The 19,150-nt window shown below is 36.2% G+C and overlaps 2 protein-coding genes across 3 annotated transcripts; both read right to left on the bottom strand.

Moving 5' to 3' along the window:
* Positions 1-95: 95 nt before the first annotated feature.
* otoa (otoancorin) lies at positions 96-11,442 on the bottom strand. Its single transcript, XM_056762567.1, has 29 exons — positions 11,357-11,442; positions 9,883-9,973; positions 9,650-9,753; positions 9,500-9,521; positions 9,062-9,101; positions 8,855-8,978; positions 8,651-8,719; positions 8,306-8,496; positions 8,023-8,189; positions 7,467-7,585; positions 7,207-7,349; positions 7,013-7,121; positions 6,473-6,694; positions 6,240-6,401; positions 5,743-5,883; positions 5,597-5,652; positions 5,234-5,354; positions 4,985-5,103; positions 4,660-4,795; positions 4,183-4,376; positions 3,391-3,481; positions 3,083-3,245; positions 2,737-2,942; positions 2,482-2,634; positions 2,024-2,166; positions 1,781-1,917; positions 1,567-1,664; positions 1,257-1,437; positions 96-883 (listed from the first exon to the last, which is right to left on the bottom strand). The coding sequence occupies exons 2-29, from the start codon at positions 9,938-9,940 to the stop codon at positions 804-806; spliced, it is 3,549 nt and encodes a 1,182-aa protein (XP_056618545.1). The 5' UTR covers positions 9,941-9,973; positions 11,357-11,442; the 3' UTR covers positions 96-803.
* A 997-nt stretch (positions 11,443-12,439) lies between these two features.
* Positions 12,440-15,659, bottom strand: LOC130433250 (RIIa domain-containing protein 1). 2 transcript variants are annotated; one of them, XM_056763034.1, is made up of 5 exons: positions 15,594-15,659; positions 15,313-15,498; positions 14,795-14,871; positions 14,663-14,709; positions 12,440-12,544 (listed from the first exon to the last, which is right to left on the bottom strand). In XM_056763034.1, the coding sequence occupies exons 2-5, from the start codon at positions 15,391-15,393 to the stop codon at positions 12,483-12,485; spliced, it is 267 nt and encodes an 88-aa protein (XP_056619012.1). In that variant the 5' UTR covers positions 15,394-15,498; positions 15,594-15,659; the 3' UTR covers positions 12,440-12,482. The 2 variants fall into 2 exon arrangements, with proteins under 2 accessions (XP_056619012.1, XP_056619011.1); XM_056763033.1 differs by having other exon boundaries at positions 15,313-15,651.
* Between the last annotated feature and the right edge of the window lie 3,491 nt (positions 15,660-19,150).

The following is a 19,150-nucleotide window of genomic DNA, read 5'->3' as shown; positions in this document are numbered from 1 at the left end:
GATTTTATATTTATTTTAACTTCATTCTGTATTGAAATCTCAAACAATCGGTTTTTCTTTTATAAACCTTCTCTAAAATCTTGCTCCCTACTGGAAATTTTCTAAATTTCCCACTGGAAATTTTCTTTGCCAGCTCTTTTACGTTATAACAATTGTGTTTCAATTTTACCTGCAGCTCTTTATTGTTAAATGGCTTTGTATAACATTGAAAATGTTTTGCAATGACATTAGTTGAGAGAAACCAGATGTGAATTGCTTTGAAATGACCAAATAAGTTTAGTTTTCTTCTATTCAAATCTCACACTTCTACTCTATTTGGGTCCTGTGTTATATTCATGTTTGTGCATAAATTCTTTGAAATATGTTAGCAAAGAACACAACCTTAAACCAAGATTTAAAATAGCTGTCTTATCCTACAAACATATTAAACTAGTTTTTAATGAAATATTTGTATTGTTAAATACCTTTATTAAATTATGAATCTGCTTTCAAAAAGATAAACATAGGAAGATAATGAAATATAATCTTTTTTTTTAAATAAGCATAGAGTTAAAGATTAACTAGACCCCAATTTTTTTAAAACCATTGTCCCTGTCTTTGGCTTACATAAATATAAATGAGTATACTTAAGAAATCAGTGACAATGTTTAAAGTATTTTAAAATATAGCAATTAAAAGAAATGTAATAACCAGGTATTAATCTAATAGCTGACTAGTTGATCATACATCAAAAGAAGGTGTGAATTAGCCATCAGTCATTGTCATGAGACATGTCATCCTATAGCGTTCAACCTCTGCTCTTTTTAAGCGATGTAACCAAACAACATCAGCATGATGAGCTGCACCAGGAGTGCATATCCCGCCATGCTCTGTACCGCTGCCCCTGCAAGAGAAAGTCAACATTGATGATTTAACATAATCCAAAAGATTGCTTGTTTAAATGCATTACTTTGTCATACGTTTAACACTGTTTTCTAAAGAATATATTGGAGTGGCCATGCAAACAGAGTAATGTTTGGATAGTGCCACAGTGTTGACACCTTCTGGGAAAACAACCAAGTTAAGGGTTGCTTAAAGGAGCAGTTCAACCAAAAATAACAAATCCTCCTGAATTTATATCTTGTTGTCAAAACCAGACTTTATGCTGTCTGTGATCTTGAAGTCAGCAACTTGTTCTACAGTTTTGACAACAACACTTGATTTTTCAGAGTCTATTTACTAACCCATATGTATTTTTGTTCTCTCTCGTGACCTACCTCCTTTCAGTGGCATGGGGATGGTAGGGTTTACACTAGTGCTCTCAGCACGCGGGGCCACCACTCCCATGGCCTCATCCAATGCAGCACTTTGATCGGCTTTCAACCCTGCCCGCTGAGAGTCGGTTACCATAGCAGCATTATCAGGACCCAAAGCCTTCAGCTGGCTGACTGACAGCGCCTGAACACAAATTATGAAAGAAGTACTTCATACTTATCAAGCATCTTTCAAGAACTGATCAGACATTAGACTCAAACATTAGATGTGATTAAAACCGAACCAGAAAAACTGATCAAAAAGTGAACTCACATTCAAACGATCAAGAGGTATGAGAGGAATGGTGGAGGATTGAATGAAGGACATGACTGTGGGATTAAGACGTCCTATTTCCGCATCACTTAGACCAGCTAGAGAGAGACACAATGACATCGTAACATGAGGCACTAAAGTATGTTGTTCGAATATATGTTGATAAAATATGGCCACAGAGTTTTTTTTAGATAAACATTTTTGTAATACTAACCAATGATGTTGCCCATTATTTCAACTCGAGCTTCGCTCCAGGTCTCTGGACTTCCAAATGCAGCCACTGCTTTATCCTTAAGACGCTCTGTAATGTTTAGAGGACAAGGAGCACGACCAACCACGTCCACTGCCTCCCTGGTTTCCAAAAACAGTACATACAGAGTAACATTGGGTGTTGTTAGTATACACTTTAATGGTCAGCGAGGATACATTCAGTACAATTATGAATAAAAGGTCTAACCTGAGGCATGTGGAATTGAGCTGATCAATCTGGGCAGGTTGTAGGCCACATATAAACTGTCCCAGTCCCTCCAGTTCCAGTTCTCCCATTTGAGTCACATTTATTCTGGTTCCCCTTTGAAATGCCTGCCAGACTGCTGACCTCTGTAACATATAGTATTTTGGGGATTTCATATGTTTTTCTCATTGCTTTTGGGGCACACTGTATTCAGATGGTGTGTGAGTTGAAAAAAGATGGTTGGGAATCTTATCAGGAGTAGTTAAACTAAAGCGAGTACATAAAAGTAATATTGTTCATAATAATTATATAATAATAAATACACCTGACTTTTCACACACTTTCACTTTTGTTCACAAAGTAAAATTTGGCTTCCACCGAGGTTCTTTTGCATGTGCATGATATAATCTGTGACTAAAAAAACATTAGATAACATTTGATTGTGCCGTGTGAGTTGTCACCTGTGTTTGGGTAAAGTTGCAGGTGTTTAGTGTATCGAGAGTGTCCGGGGAGGAGATGCTGACGTTATAAAGCTCTTCAGAACTGAGGCTTTGAGAGATGCAGGCCAGCTCAGATAAAACCGAATCATTCAACATTGACAAACTAGGCCATGCCTGTCACACACAAGAGTCATTTTAAAAACTATAAGGTCATATTCTGTTGTACATGTGTGAGAACCTCCACTGTTTATTTCTTAATAAAAGTGTAAAGTGTACCTCCAGAGTTTTTGCTCTGAGTGCAGACATCTGTTCTGGACTGAAGTTTGTTATCTCTCCTAGTGTTGACAGAGTGTCTTTGAAGGTCTGCACACTCATCCTATACAACTGGGTCGGATTCCAATACACATTGTCGAGTCCTAAGTCTTCAATGACTGAAAGTATAGGTATGGATAAAGTGGGCACCACAGTGACAGATGCGAAAACTGCGAGAAACAGGAAGAAGGATATGAGAAATCATCTATTGGTTTCATTTTGCTTGTGATCAATTTTTTATGTCAGAATGCTGAAACGTGTGGTTTCACACAATGGTTTCTTTTTCTTTAGAGCATTTAGTCACACACACCTTGTCTCTTTCTGCGGCTTGGTAGCGAGCCGGCTGTTTTGAGTTCAAACAGTTTGCGGCGAAGTGCAGAAAGATCAAACCAAAAGCGGAAATCCTTCGGGACAGGCATGGGCTGGATGGGCAAACTGTCCTTCAGATCTGTAAGACTTGAACTTAACCAGCTCTGCAAGACAAGAAATAGGGTGAAGGAATGGGTTGTGTGGAAGAGATCAGCGGTTGACAAAACAGGACAATATAAAGGTAGCGGATGGATTAAATATGATTGTGGAGAAAAATAACATATTTGATTGATCTCATGTGAATCTTACTTTGAAAGGCAGTCTTTCAATAACTGTAGTATTGAGTAAAAGAAGTGGTCCAAGTGTTCTCATGTCATCCTCCGACCAGTTAGAAGGGTCCCTTTGTGAAGACAAATGTCATGATCATTAATAGCATTTTTGAGGATTGGTTAAGTTTTAGAGCACTTTCTAATCCTTTTTTTTCACATTTAAGAATAATAGTATACAATAAAATAAAAACTAGGCAATAACGCAAATGTAACACTGTGATTTATGTTGTAACTGCAAAATGTCTTAAATAAATCAAATCTGGTTTTACTTTATCATCTTGAGTGTTTATTTGTATTGCTCCACTGTACAATACAAGACAGGGAACAACACAAACAACAACACAAGGCTCGTCTTCAGTCCCCTCTTGCCTACAATTGGCAGAGATGGTCACCTGGCATTTTTTCAAGCAGTTTCTTGATGTTTTACCCTAAGATGCTTTTAAAAGAACATTAAAGGAGTTCCCATCTGTTCTGAGCTTTTATTGGATGTTCTCTTTTCATTATTCAGTCATCCGTTAACAATTCACAAAAGTAGAGTCAGTTATGTTCAATCTCATTGTTTCCAGAACAAAGTCCTGCCAAGCCACAAACAACATTTTCTCATCCTAGTGGTGGGAAACAAGTTTTTTATCAAGCTATTCAAATGGCCCTATATTTAAGCCACAAAAGTGGAACTGTATTGAATTGTGCCGAAGTGTAAAAGGAGAACATCAGCGTTTTGCTATTGTGTGTTATTTCCATGCTGGGTTGTGTGTTTTGTACATCGTGTTACCCAAAGGTATCTGTAAGTTTTCTGAAGAGTTGCTCTCTGTGCTTTTGTGGGATATGTTGACAGGATGCTAGTGCCCGCAGGGTGGTGTTTAAAGCCTCTGCGTTCAAAGAGTTGATCCAGACAGGATCTAACTCACACACCAGAGAGCCAAGACTCAAGATCCCTGCTGCAGGAACATCAAATGCATTTCCCCCCTGCAGGACACAAAATCAGGGCATATTTTACAGTACAATAATATTCTATGTGGTATTTTTGCAGCTTGAAGACTTAAACTGGTTGAAGCCAAAAAGTAAAAATGACCCAAAAACACTTAACCACCTCAAACTGGTTCTTCTTGTTTTTTTCTTACCAGGATTAGATTCTTTGTGTTTGCATGTACTTATCTTGGAATTTGCATCAGTGTTTACAATTAAACCAATGGAAACTTGTGTTTTGGGAAACGTGAAACAAGAGTGTGCGTTTCTAAGAACATATTACCAGACATCTGATGGCTTTTCTGGCAAGCGAGGCGCGTGATGGAGCGTCATTTGGCAGAGAGGACAAGTTCATTTGGTTCATCTTTTCCAGGAAAGCAGAACATACAGAATCGGACAGGTTTTGAATCTTCTCCATGCTGAATGTGCCGTGACAGGATAAATGTTGGTCAGTGTGCGTGGATGGAGAGAACAGAAATAACATTATGGTTTTAGCACAATACAAACATAAGCTTTACATGTTATAATGTTAAATATGTGACGGCAATAATACAAATATGTAAATCTCGAGCAATATCTATGTAATATAAGCACTGGTTTGCTCTTACGGTAGATGAATGAGCAGAATGGCTGGAAGGGCCTTGAGCTCAGAGACTGCAATATCATTGAAATATCCAGGTCTCTGTTCCTCCAGACTTGCGAAGAGTTTTTGAGCTGCACAGCGTATCTGAGAATAGCAGGCAAACCAAATATTAAATATAGATACACACACAAACCCGCACAATTAATAATGAAAAAAAGTGACAGAGCTTTAAAAAAAACAGTGCCGTGCGTGACATGAATGTAGGATTGTTTACCTGTACCCTGGAGAGCAAATCAGAGGATTCCGAAAGTGTCTGTAACATTTCCAAAGCATTGGTTCGATCGACACTTTCAATCATTTCACATGTAACACCCTGAACAGCCGGACCCAGCTTCCTGTTGTCAATACAGTGAAATTGGTTATCATGTTCAGCAAGCATTTTTTTGTAACACATTGTATTGCTTTAGTTTAGCTTATTATAGTACTTGCTGATACAGGTATATATTTAAGATATTGCATATATGTGCACTTTTTTGTTATATAACACACACACACATGCTATATATACATGTCACACACATATATTATATAAACTGACAGCACTAGCTTATCATTGGTTGATCACAAAAAATCTCACCGTAATGCGTTGAGGTTAATATTTTTACCCAAAATTTTCTTTACAAGATATGCAGACTGCAACGTAAAAAATGTTTATTATTAGAAACAATGGAATAATCAGATATGGAATAAGCAGATGTTAGTGTTTCTGTATTGCATGTGTACCTGAGCAGGAGTCCAGCTATGGCCCTCCAGCTGGTCCACTGAGGTCAGATTGGCCTTCTCCAGTGTGGAGAGAGACAAAGAATGGAGAAGAGAATCTGGTATTTCCTTTACCAGTTGAGATGCATTCACATCACGACGGAACTGACAGAAGACAAAGTATAAACATGAAGTTTATTAACTTATCATAAGAGCTTAGATTCAATTTCATAGCCAGTGAGGTACAATATTGTAAGACTTTTATCTTTTTTCATTACAAATTATATAATTAGCAAAACTATTTCAGAGAAAAGGTCACTAAAACTAAAGTAAAGTTTAAATTAAATAATCATATCTAAAAATGCTGTAAGATTTTATTAGCCATCGTTTCTTATCAAATGTTTGACTTTTAAGAAGGCCTGTATTGTAAATTATAAATTATACTCTTCATATGATGTCATGCCATATATAGAATCTCCCTTTTTGTGGGACTCTATCTGAACAAACTATTTTATTCTTACCGCCTGCAGTAGTGCTTTCTTCTGTAGGGGCGACATCTTCTCGGTAATGGTTTTCAAATCTTCATTTCCCAGCAGCCCTTGTGCCTTCATTTTTCTGAGAAGGCCACTGCTCACTCCTCTCACAACCGAACCCAAAGACAATAGCCTCTCACTGCTCACATTCTACAAAACAAAACATTCTTGTGAAAACAAGAAAAAGAAAACTTCAAATGCAGAAATGCAGAAGATCAAACCTTGGTCTCATCTAGCAGCTTATTAGCCAAAGTTCTGGCTTGAGCTGGATTCCATTTGGCCTGTCCCAAACTGGCGAGGGTTCTGTTGAGGGCCTCAAAAGTGAAATTGGATAACTCGGATAGTATGAAAACAGACGCGCCGGAGCCCAGAGACTGTAACATCTCAAGAGTGATAGATGTGTTTTCTTTCTCCATGATCTGCTGTACTAACAGTTTCTTCATCTGAGACAGATCGCATGAGGGAATAATTATTTATTTAACTATTTATATAACTCTTATATTAAATTAAACGTAACATTTTGATGATAGATTATTGTAAACATATCAGAATTAAATAAAGGTAAAACAAAGCGTCAAACTTATCCAACGAGTCTTTCGCTTATAACTACCGTAGTACTAAGTCCTTTTTTTAAGTTTCCATCACATTTTATTTATTTATTAATGTGTTCATTTTAATTATGCTTAGATTATTTAGAGCAGCATTGATAGCGTCAATCGTCAAGCATCTGCTAAATGATATAATAAAGAGGCAGTTCTGACCTTGGCTATTTCAGAGTTGTCACAGGCATCGAGTTGAGACAGCAGTTTCTTACTGAGATTCGCATTCAGAGACTGGAAATCATTAAAGAAACAGCCCAGAGAGCCCAACCTATAGAAGTAAAGAGTAAATAAAACATCAGAGAATAGATCTTTTACATCTCTTGTGACGAAAATATCCATCACAGATGTCCTACCTGTCCACCTGTTGGGTAAAATTGTTAGCACTCAAACACTCTTGTTGCAACCGCTGGAAAAGTGCTCGGCCCAGGACGGGTTGTATTCCACCAATGTTACGAAATGACGAAGAGAAATCTGGACTTCTGAAATACGTACAGAGCTGAAAAACAATATATATATATATATATATATATATACTTAATAAGATTGGGTGTTTGGGGAATGTTTTGAAACACAAAGACTCAAACAATAAATGTGGCTTTTTACAGAAACTGACCTCTTCTTTAGGGATGGTCATTATTTCCTCTAATGGCAGCCGAGACATGAAAGGCCCCATCATTGTCAACACCTTAGCCTTAAGCCATGGCATTTTGGGAGAACATTTAGGCAACGATGCTTAAAGAAAAATAAAGTTCATAATAAAGCATGTTGTTGTGATTCCCTTTTCTTTCTTTCTTTCCTTTTTTTTGTTCAGCGATCTTCCGTTTTTTTTAGATTTATCTTTATTGTACATACAACATATGCTTTTAATATACTGTACACAATGCATGTAACAGAATTTTTAAACCGATGATTCAGTGCTTTCCCATATGTGACCCTACCTGTGAAAACCCAGCTAAAGCTTTTTTAATAATAATTAAAGTGAATGTAGGCAACATTCTGTGATATGAAAAAACAACCTTCATCTTTAATATTGACTGAGTAAATTGTTGATATCAAACCTTCACACTTGTTTAATGACATATGATTTATGGATTATTGTCCATTTCACTGAGAGGGTCTCATTAAAACTTGATTCAGTTGCTCTGTTGTCTTGTTTGCTCTAAACTTACAAGAGAGGGGCTTGAAACTCAATGAGGAAGGATGGAGAAGGCTGGAGAGAGGCGGTTTCGAAAGGCATTTAAATTCACTCTCTGCAATTCTCTCCTTTAACCACCCAATGATCTCCTTCCTCTGGTCCTCAGATAGAACGTTAAACACCTCACCAAACATCTTCATGCTTGAAAGAGAAAAACAAACAAACAAACAAATGTTCACGCAAATGCAGAATAAATATTTGCGTACTTGTTGAATCACTCTAGGAGAAGAAAAGTTTCCAACAAGGGATGAACTTACATTGCATCCAGGTTAGAGATCTCTAAAATGGGTGGCAGCAGAAATTTAGATGGAGGCATTGTTTCTAAGAAGGGTTTGGCTGTCCATAAAAGCTTCATTAGATTGTTTTTGCTGAGGTCTGTTCCATTCTGCATGATGGCCAACCAGGAAAGAGGAGCCAGAAATGCCCGCATGAAACAAAGATTGCCGTCCTGATATGAATGTTTAGAAAGAAAGAGGAAGTGAGAAACAGAGTATGTTGTTTGTGAGCATTTCATACCAGTATCTCACGAAATAGGATTAACTATACATTTCAATGAGTTACTGAGTGATCGGTTTTTACGACTGACAGTTAAAAAAACTAACCGTAGTATTCCTCATCAGTTCAATCATTTGAGCCAGATTGGTGGAGTTGTGAATCTTCTCTGGAATGTTCTGAATTTGGGGTTGATTTTTCCATACAAAAGGCGAACGTGAAAGAAAATGTAGAACAAGATTTGATCATTGGGTTTTTCTGAAGGTTGCATCTTATGTATACACTATATGTGTCATGCTAAAAGTAAAACAAACCCAGGCTGGTTCCTGCTTCTCTGCCGTTGGGGGGGAGCGAGGGAGGAGGGGTGGAGAGAGCGATGAGAGAAGTTCAGGAAAAACTGGGAAGGGGTTCTCCATCATGTCTCTCCCTGTGTAAGAGCTGAAAAATAAATACATGTCAGTGTTATATAAAATTAAAAGTGATCGTACATCTTGCATATGATTGGTTGAATATCAGGTTACCTGTTCTGTGAATTGGGCATTATGAGAGGCACTCTGTAACCTGAAACAATGCAACCACATTACGTCACAGAAGACACAATATGCCTTGCAAACACTCTCTAATTGCCTTCTCTTTCCATTGTGCTTGAAAACAAAGGCATTCTATACAACTGACAAACACAAAAGTTCTGCACAATAATGTTAGTCTGGCATTACAGGATTAAATAGTTATTTCAAAACACCCACATAATATATTTTGATAGTGCATGGCAGTGATTTTTCCAACATCATGCAAATATACCCGACATGGATGATTTACATTTGCATAGGGCTTGTGTGATAAAACTCCCAGCTGGATTTAGCGAAACTGATGCTCAGATACTTTAAATATATTGATTTACATTTAATGTGTTTAGTTCATCAGTAGCAAGGGTGGCTTTATACGTTTAGACATTTTACCTTTTTTGGAGCATGTCATCATCTGCGAGAAAAAATAGAGATTGAGTGATTATACAAATGTATGTATGGTTTGTGGTTTTATATACTAAAACTATATTTGATTCATTTTTTATCATAAGAATTTTAATTGACTGTACGGTGGTGAGTTACCAGTTTTCTGGCCATTTCCTTAAAGTCTGGAGGCATTCTCGGGAAGTTCACGCTTGATTGGTTACGGACTGCCAAATCTGGTGGCATCATATCTGGTAAAATTTCTGTGAGTAAACAGAGTATTAATATGAATAGTTTATGTAAAGTTTATATCAAGTTTATTTGGTGGGGGAGTTGCATATGATTAACGTCATGTTGTATTTTATTTGACATAAAAAATGAGACCAATTTACCTGCTGCCGACACGGCTATAAAACAGAGGATTACAATCCCCCTGTGTAAAGAAATCATCCTCTCCCTTATCCTCTTAACTCAGATGACTCTCTGTAAAAGTACAATATGTATCATTGAAGCGCATCCACAAAAACAAATCATCACAATATTCACTCTTAAAATCAGTGTAGTTGTTTCTTTATTTATAATGATGTTTTATCAGACAGGTACATTAAATGTGGAAAGTCCAGACATATGTGACCCTAGACAACAAAACCAGTCTTATGGGTAAATTTTTCAACTTACAAAATTACAAAATACCTTATGGAACATGATCTTTACACTTCATATCCTAATGATTTTTGACATAAAAGAAAAATCGATCAATTTGAACCATACAATGTATTTTTGTCTTTTCCTAAAAAATGTTCCCGTGCTACTTAAGACTGGTTTTGTGATCCAGAGTCACATTTGTGACGACACACACAATGTTCCGTTTACTTGAATTAGTTTGCATAGTGCTTGTATATTATGTAAACACGGCAGTGAAGATTTTACTAGATCTATATGCAAATGTACATCGTCCAACATTAAATAAACATTAAACTTTGTTTTTGTACTTGATGAGATTGACAGCGCATATAATAAATGAAAAGTATGTCTAATAATTACACAATGTCTCCTCCAACAACAACCATAGAAACTTAGACCTTATGACTCATTGTGACTATGGTTTTTGTAGGTATGCCAACCAACAAACTCCGAGCTACTGCCTATATGACTCCCTAGATCTTGCCCCTAGGATTCGGGATGATTGCTATGATACAAACTCTCACTGGAATACAGCTAAGGAAAAGATTGTCTTCAGTCTCACTGTGATCGCATGATAAGGCAATCTTATCAATTTAACCCATGATTGGATTTCCTTTTATTTGCATGGCTCATAGGTGTTTGCCTTTGAGTATCATGTGTCTCCGATGAAAAATTTGAATGGCTGAGCTGCGCACATACATATATGCCGTGGATTGCTTAAATACATTCTCAGTCCACTAAATTAACAAACGACATCACTGGTCTGGCACTGACGAGATGAGCGTTAATAATAGCCCTACTTATGGTTATTTATTCAAATATTAGTCCATGTAGGCTATATCACAGACTTTCTTTTACATTAAGGTATAGCCTAATTAAAATGCAGCCAAAGTAAAACACCTCTCTTATCGAGAGACGCGATTCGTAGTAATCTAAATGATAAAGATACTAAAATACTGATAGGCCTACTTAAACTAATATACAACACAAAATATTTTCTTGATTATTAACTATTTTGGTGAACAAAATCATATTGTAAAATCCTATAGGCCTAACAATAGCGTTTAATGTTTAAAAATAAGAATCTACAGTAACTAAAGCAAGTAAACTAAACTAACATCAGCGTGTTATTCATGACTTGATTTTAAGGTTAAACGCTACTAAAACGTTCAGGCTACTCACTGTGAATGATCTTCTCTGGAGATAGAATCAGAGCATGTACTGCGAATAGCTGACACTCCTCTGAACAGGTGCACCCTATAGATTAAGAACATGGATATTTACTCCCCAGTCATATACACCTCCCTTTTTGGAATACAGTGCAGGTGTGTCATATGTAAATCAATGAGTGTCTGTGTGATTGATGGCATGTACGGCAGCACTTTTCCATGTATCATCTTTTTTTATTTTATCAGTGATTTTACAGAACCAAAGATTTATTATCACTGTCCACCTCATAGCAGTGGAATTTTAGAGTGGAAGTATATTAGCGTTTGTTAAGTATATGTTGAATATATATCAGTTATGCATGATATACTGTATGTAAGTATGTAGTTAATTAGCATTCCGTAGCAAGCTAATAAAGGCATACAAAGTTGAGATGACCGTAAGTTTGTTTCTATGTGAATGAGCAGTAACTTATGAGGTCCCTGGACGACTTGTGAAATGTAATAAGAAACGGTTTACCTACAATACTTTAAACGTGGATCAGCTAACAAAAAGTGATGAGCCAAAGGTGACAAACAGCATTGTAAATTTGACTCCTAAATCAGCTACATGCAAATTTAAGGTAAATATGTGACAAAACAGAAAAAACACACAGAAGTTATTTTATCAAACCTTTCCATTACAGCGGTACTGCTTCATTTTCCTGGATGACAAGTAATTGATTATATTGTATAGCATGGCCGGTGGTATATTTATTGGCTTGATCTTACTTTTTTTCAAGAGAAACAAGTCAACCACTTTTTATTTAACTTTTTTCTTAATACATAAATTACTATGGTGCCAAATGATTTACACTAAAAACAGATTAATAACAGTACAATTAAAATAATTAGCGATCTCAGCACTGAAACACTATCTGGACATATAGAAAGACCATAATGATCTGTTCAATTAAGATAGTCTCACTGGACTCATTTAACAAGTCTGGACTGCCCTCTTCCCTGTACAACACATTAATTGCTGCTTAAAGGTAAAGTATCAATGTTTTCAAACACAGCTATATGATTTATAGAGAGAGATTATGACAAACACACACCATTAGCGTTTTTGTATTTTATTAAATTTTTACATATGGATATGTTTATATATGGATATTCATTTGAGTCTCAATTTTCTTTTGTAGTCCTGGGTCACTGAAATGCTCTGTGGGAAAAAAGAGAGATGTTGACTTGCATCATATGTCGCAATAAAAACATACTGCCTAGAGACATTTCCAACATTCAATACTATAAACAGTGGGTACGGAAAGAATTCAGACCCCCTAAAATGTTTCACTCTTTGTTATATTGGAGCCATTTGCTAAAATCATTTAAGTTCATTTTTTTCTCTCATTAATGTACACACAGCACCCCATATTGACAGAAAAACACAGAATTGTTGACATTTTTGCAGATTTATTAAAAAAGAAAACCTGAATATTACATGGTCCTAAGTATTTAGAACCTTTGCGACACTCATATATTTAACTCAGGTGCTGTCCATTTCTTCTGATCATCCTTGAGATGGTTCTAGACCTTCATTTGAGTCCAGCTGTGTTTGATTATACTGATTGGATTTGATTAGGAAAGCCACACACCTGTCTATATAAGACCTTACAGCTCACAGTGCATCCATCCATCCATCTTCTTCCACTTCATCCTGGGCCGGGTCGTGGGGGCATCAGTCTAAGCAGGGATGCCCAGACTTCCCTCTCCCTAGCCACTTCCTCCAGCTCTTCCGGGGGGACACCGAGGCGTTCCCAGGCCAGCCGGGAGACATAGTCCCTCCAGCGTGTCCTAGGTCTTCCTCGGGGTCTCCTCCCGGTGGGACATGCCCGGAACACCTTTTCCGGGAAGGCATCCAGGGGGCATCCGGAAAAGATGCCCGAGCCACCTTAGCTGGCCCCTCTCGATGTGGAGGAGCAGCGGCTCTACTCTGAGCTCCTCCCGAGTGACCAAGCTTCTCACCCTATCTCTAAGGGATCGCCCGGCCACCCTGCGGAGAAAGCTCATTTCAGCCGCCTGTATCCGGGATCTTGTCGTTTCGGTCATGACCCACAGCTCATGCCCATAGGTGAGAGTAGGTACGTAGATTGACCGGTAAATCGAGAGCTTCGCCTTGCGGCTCAGCTCCTTCTTCACCACGACAGACCGGTACAGCGACCGCATTACTGCAGAAGCTGCATCGATCCGTCTGTCAATCTCCCGTTCCATCCTTCCCTCACTCGTGAAAAAGAGCCCTAGATACTTGATCTCCTCCACTGAGGACGGAAGCCTCTCCACAGTGCAAGACACATGAAATCCCGCATGGAGTTTCCTAAAAAACACCCGAAGGACTCCAAGATGGTGACAAATAAGATTCTCCAAGATAGAACTTTTTGGCCTTAATTCTAAGCGGTATGTGTGGAGAAAACCAGGCACTGCTCATCACCTGTCCAATACAGTCCCAACAGTGGTGGTGGCAGCATCATGCTGTGGGGGTGTTTTTCAGCTGCAGGGACAAGACGACTGGTTGCAATCGAGGGAAAGATGAATGCGGCCAAATACAGGGATATCCTGGACGAAAACCTTCTCCAGAGTGCTCAGGACCTCAGACAGGGCCGAATGTTTATCTTCCAACAAGACAATGACCCTAAGCACACAGCTAAAATAACGAAGGAGTGGCTGCACAACAACTCCCAGCCTGAGCCCTGACTTACACCCAATTGAGCATCTCTGGAGAGACCTAAAATAGGCTGTCCACCAACGTTTACCATCCAACCTGACAGAACTGGAGAAGATCCCCAAATCCAGGTGTGAAAAACTTGTTGCATCTTTCCACTCATGGCTGTATTAAATCAAAAGGGTGCTTCTACTAAATACTGAGCAAAGGGTCTGAATACTTAGGACCATGTGATATTTCAGTTTTTCTTTTTTAATAAATCTGCAAAAATGTCAACAATTCTGTGTTTTTCCGTCAATATGGGATGCTGTGTGTACATTGAGGGAAAAAAATGAACTTAAATGATTTTAGCAAATGGTTGCAATATAACGAAGAGTGGAAAATTTTAAGGGGGTCTGAATTCTTTCCGTACCCACTGTATTTATAGACATTTCTAAGATTGCATCCCTACCAGTGTTTTATAATCATTATGTCTATAAGAAACAACTTTTACATGTTGAAAGAAATGTGCATTTATGAAATACCTTTATGATCACTGTACATTTCTAAGGGACTTTCAAAAAAGTTTAAAAAATACATAATTATAAACCGAATCCAGTAAAATCCACCCTTTAAACCAACCTGCTGCAAATTCTCGGATATCTGTAGGTCTTTTCAGAAACACCTCCCTGGTAGAAAAGAGAGAGAAATAAATGTCTTATGTAGGTCTACTTTATTATTTATCGTCTACACGAAGTAGCCTATAAATCTCACCTTAAGAAGTCACTTAATAACAGGTCCACCTCTGGATGAGATCTCAAATATTTTTCATTAGAGATCCTCGTTTTGATCTAGAGTAAAACGTAAAACGTTATTAATAAATATGACAATTTTCTTCATATACGAGTTTGTGGTGGGTGGGGAGATTACGCTATAAAATGTAACCTGCATGTTTAACTTTTAGAAGGGCAGTGAACACAAAAGAATATATTTCGAAGAATGTTGGAAACAGAAGAACGGGGTACCCATTCACTTGCATTGGTTTGTGTCGAGAAGTGAATGGGTATCACCATTGTTCGGCTAACATTCTTCAAAATATCTTTTGTTGCGTTCTGCGGAAGAAAGTCATAAAGCTTTTAAGTGACAAGAGGGTGAGTAAATAATGACAGATTTTTTTTGGGTGAACTGTCCATTTATGATCAATAATTGTAGACTTCACCACAAAACGTTAGGTTAGCCTTTTCCCAGTGCAAAACTAACCTTTTCTAATGAATGAATGAATGAAAGTATACCTTGAACTGTCGCAGTCTCTCCTGCTGCTCGAAGCTTAAAGCTCCGAAATCCAGTTTCTCTAGAACGCTGCTTTCCGCCATAACGCGTTTGTGTTTAGTCTCTAAACAACTGATGTTGACGTGCGTCACGAGCACTGCTAAGCGACGCTCATTTCACACATGTTTAGACAGATCTTCACAGGAACGCTTAAAATATATACAATAAAAACGTCTCGTTAATATACTTCTGTATATATGCAGTAGGTTATCCTCGTATTTACTTTATTTTTCTAATTATCTACCTTTAAATAGCTTGAAGTAAGCTCCTGTAAAGGGCGACGAGCGAATTCGTCACATAGCAACGCGTCCATGGCAACACTTACACATTCGAGAGGATACAAGACAACAAGTGAGGTAACGTAACGTTAGCTCATCATATTACGTTTGTGTGAAGTATCAGTTTGAGGGCATTTGGCATTTTAAGGGCAATAAAAATAATAATAAATAATTTAAATTTAACGTTGCTGTTTTTTAAACAGTTTTTTCTACAAATGAATGTGGACTTTGTATTTTGGTTATAGCGGGTGGATGGCCTAAACCATAGATGCAGATAATTCAACTATATGCAATTTGCTTGGCGTCTGGTAACTATATTACAAGTATAAAATATAGTTAAAATCTTACATTTAGAAATGGAACTCCACCCCCGTTTAATAAACAGAATAAGAGTTTAAATGAGAACTTTATTGAAATTAAAATATGAATACTTACAATGAATAAAACACCGAGAGTAAATAAAAAACATCCTATTAAAATTCAGAGAATTGTGCAATTGCAAAGAATTGCAGTGAGTTACAAGAACAACAAAATAGTTTGATTAAAACTGTAACAACACTGACCTCTTGTGACTATTCTAAAATGCGAATCTAAACGTAACAGAGAGAAGAGTCAGCTAAATTTAACGTTTGATTCTTGAGAAAAAAAAAATAACTATACAATAACGTGCAGCAATAACAGGGTATGTATTATTAACATCATATAAACCCCTATACAGTTCACATACAGTATATAATAATATAAACACATATCAGGCTATATCTAAGTTAGATACTATATATATATCTAATATTATACAATATTTTCATGTATTAAACAAAATTCAGTATATATTATATTATGCATAACTATCTTAGCCTCTGGTGTTATAATAAATTACACATGCCTTGAACTGTAACAATATAATATAATATAATATAATATAATATAATATAATATAATATAATATAATATAATATAATATAATATAATATAATATAATATAATATAATATAATATAATATAATATAATATAATATAATATAGTATAATATAGTATAATATCAAATAGGCTGGTTTCACAGACAAGGTTTACATTAAACCAGGTAATTTTAAATTAGAATATTTAAGTCGCTTTTATAAAAATACTTTAGACAAAAACATTACTGGGGTGTATCTTGAGACAAAATGGCATTGACATATTTTAAAAATACGTCAGGGCAATTTATTTTTTTAAGACATGTTGGGGCGGTTTCCCGGACAGGGTTTAAGACTAGTCCCAGACTAATTTAAATGTTAGAAGTTTCTTGATCGAAAACAACTTGCAATCACATATCTTAAAATAAGAAAGTGTGATGGTTGTGTCTTGAGATGTACACCAGTAATGTCTTTTTGTAAATTATGGATTTAAAAATGACTTAATTATCATAATTAAACTAAGGCCTAGTCCTGGTTTAAGCTAATCCCTGTCCGGGAAACTGCCCCGTTAAAACCTTCATTTTAGTCTGAAACTAGCCTTAAAGTGATGCTTGCCTGAATCAAAATTTCCCAATCACCTCTTGGAAGTAAAAGGATACGTATTATAACTCTGACTGCATTATTCTTCAAGAAGATATTCATATTCATTTCGGATGCCATGAGGGTGAGAGTAAAGCATGGGGAAACCTTGATTCAGGCCTGAAGTATCACTTAAGCCTTGTCTATCAAACCTGCTCTTTATAATACCATATTATATTATATATGATATAATAAATGTTATATTATGATTGACATGATATCTGATATGATATATATAATATTCTGTTACATTACAATATTATGTATAGACTCCACGTCGTATAATAATTGGTCATTTCCTCCTTAAACTCTGGTGCTTAGGGAGAATATACTGATGAATCGGGTTGGTTTTGTCCAGCAGCAGAGCCTCTATTAGTAGGACATAAATCAGAGCAAGAAAATGAAAGATTGTATGTCGTTAAACTAATAAACAAATGTTTTAGATATGTATTTCCGGTTTTGTGCAAATGAAATTAATGCTATACAATACCTCTTTGTTTTCCAGATAAAGATCAAAATGAGGCATATGCAGCCAAAACAAACAGCAAAAGTAGCATCTAGAGAGGACATTTTAATCAAACTTGTAAATTAAACATTACAGTACACAGATGTATCAGCATAAATAGTCATACATAATAAAATAGGCATAAACTACAAGTGCATCACAATTATTCTACACACCATACAGATTTTTGAACCTTAAAAGTACATATATGTTTTATGATTATATATGGGTGGGTAATTTATGTATGATAATAACAACATTTGTTTTATTCCATTTGAATTACGGTTCATTGGTAAACAAAAACTCACAAATAAATGTAATTAGTTACTCTTTGTAATTAGCTGTAATTAGCTTTACAGACATTATACTTACAGTGATTTCTCTTGTATCCAGAACTCCATGGTGCATCTGTAAATACAACGTGTTATTTCACAGTGGTTTTACGCGGTGACCAGTCTGGCCACATAACTCTTTCTTCTTATAATGCATTTATCAAGATATACACAAACTCAAGAGCAGTTGCTTATAAATTTCTTATTACTACTTATACAGTAAGTTGCTGTAAAGTAGTTCCTTAAGAATAACTTGTATACGTCTAAAGTGCCTTGTATGATTGTTTATATGATCAGCTAACAATGCTTTTGGGAAATGCAGCCCTGGTCTATTGTGACAAGGAAAAAATCTTTAACTGCTTTTTTAATTTCCTTTTTGTTTTTCATTTGATATGTGGGAAATATCTGGGCTCCAACCTTAGGAAAAAGTGGAGTCTGGTGAGAAACAGATTTGCTGCATTTTCATAGCTCTTTTATGGAGCCATTGTTTCGTTTCATTTTTTAGCAATGTACATCTGCATCGTAATTTGTTAAAGGACTTTTCTCCAAAGTGTCATCAGATTCTACATTAGCCAGATTTAAAGACATTTTACTGCACTGCACGGATAGTAGTAAGGTTATTGTTTCTGCCTTAACTTTGGCTTTAGTTTATTTGGTCTTTAAAATGTTCTAAAAATGATACGGAGAAGTATACTCCTTTATTTTCACAAAAGTTGGCCACGTAACCTGTACAAATTGTAGGATGTGTTCTAGATAAATGTATATGGGTCAATGACAAATAAGAAAATGTCAGGTGGTGCGACCATATATTAATTTAAAATAATATACATTTAATGTATTTAGCACTGAGTATTTTTCCCCTCATATATAAGAAATTTAACATAAAATCATGCCAAAATATTTTATTAAGAATTGTATTGAGAAAATTAACATTTTTTTCTCAGTTTTGTTCTCTGTTTGTATGTTCGGACGGTCGCACCACCTGACATTTTTGGTCTTTCAAACACCAAAACTCAAAAAATCCATTGAATTTCAATAAAATGAAAAGGGTTTCTTATAAAGGACATATTGTAGATCCATTTGATATATGACATGTATTTATTCAAATTCTTTTTAGGAAAATAATGAATTTGGACACAAAAAATACATG

The sequence above is a fragment of the Triplophysa dalaica genome, chromosome 12 (assembly GCF_015846415.1).
Source record: "Triplophysa dalaica isolate WHDGS20190420 chromosome 12, ASM1584641v1, whole genome shotgun sequence".
Taxonomy (NCBI): domain Eukaryota; kingdom Metazoa; phylum Chordata; class Actinopteri; order Cypriniformes; family Nemacheilidae; genus Triplophysa; species Triplophysa dalaica.
The sequence above is the reverse complement of the archived record's forward strand: the minus strand, read 5'-3'. Positions and strand labels throughout refer to the sequence as shown.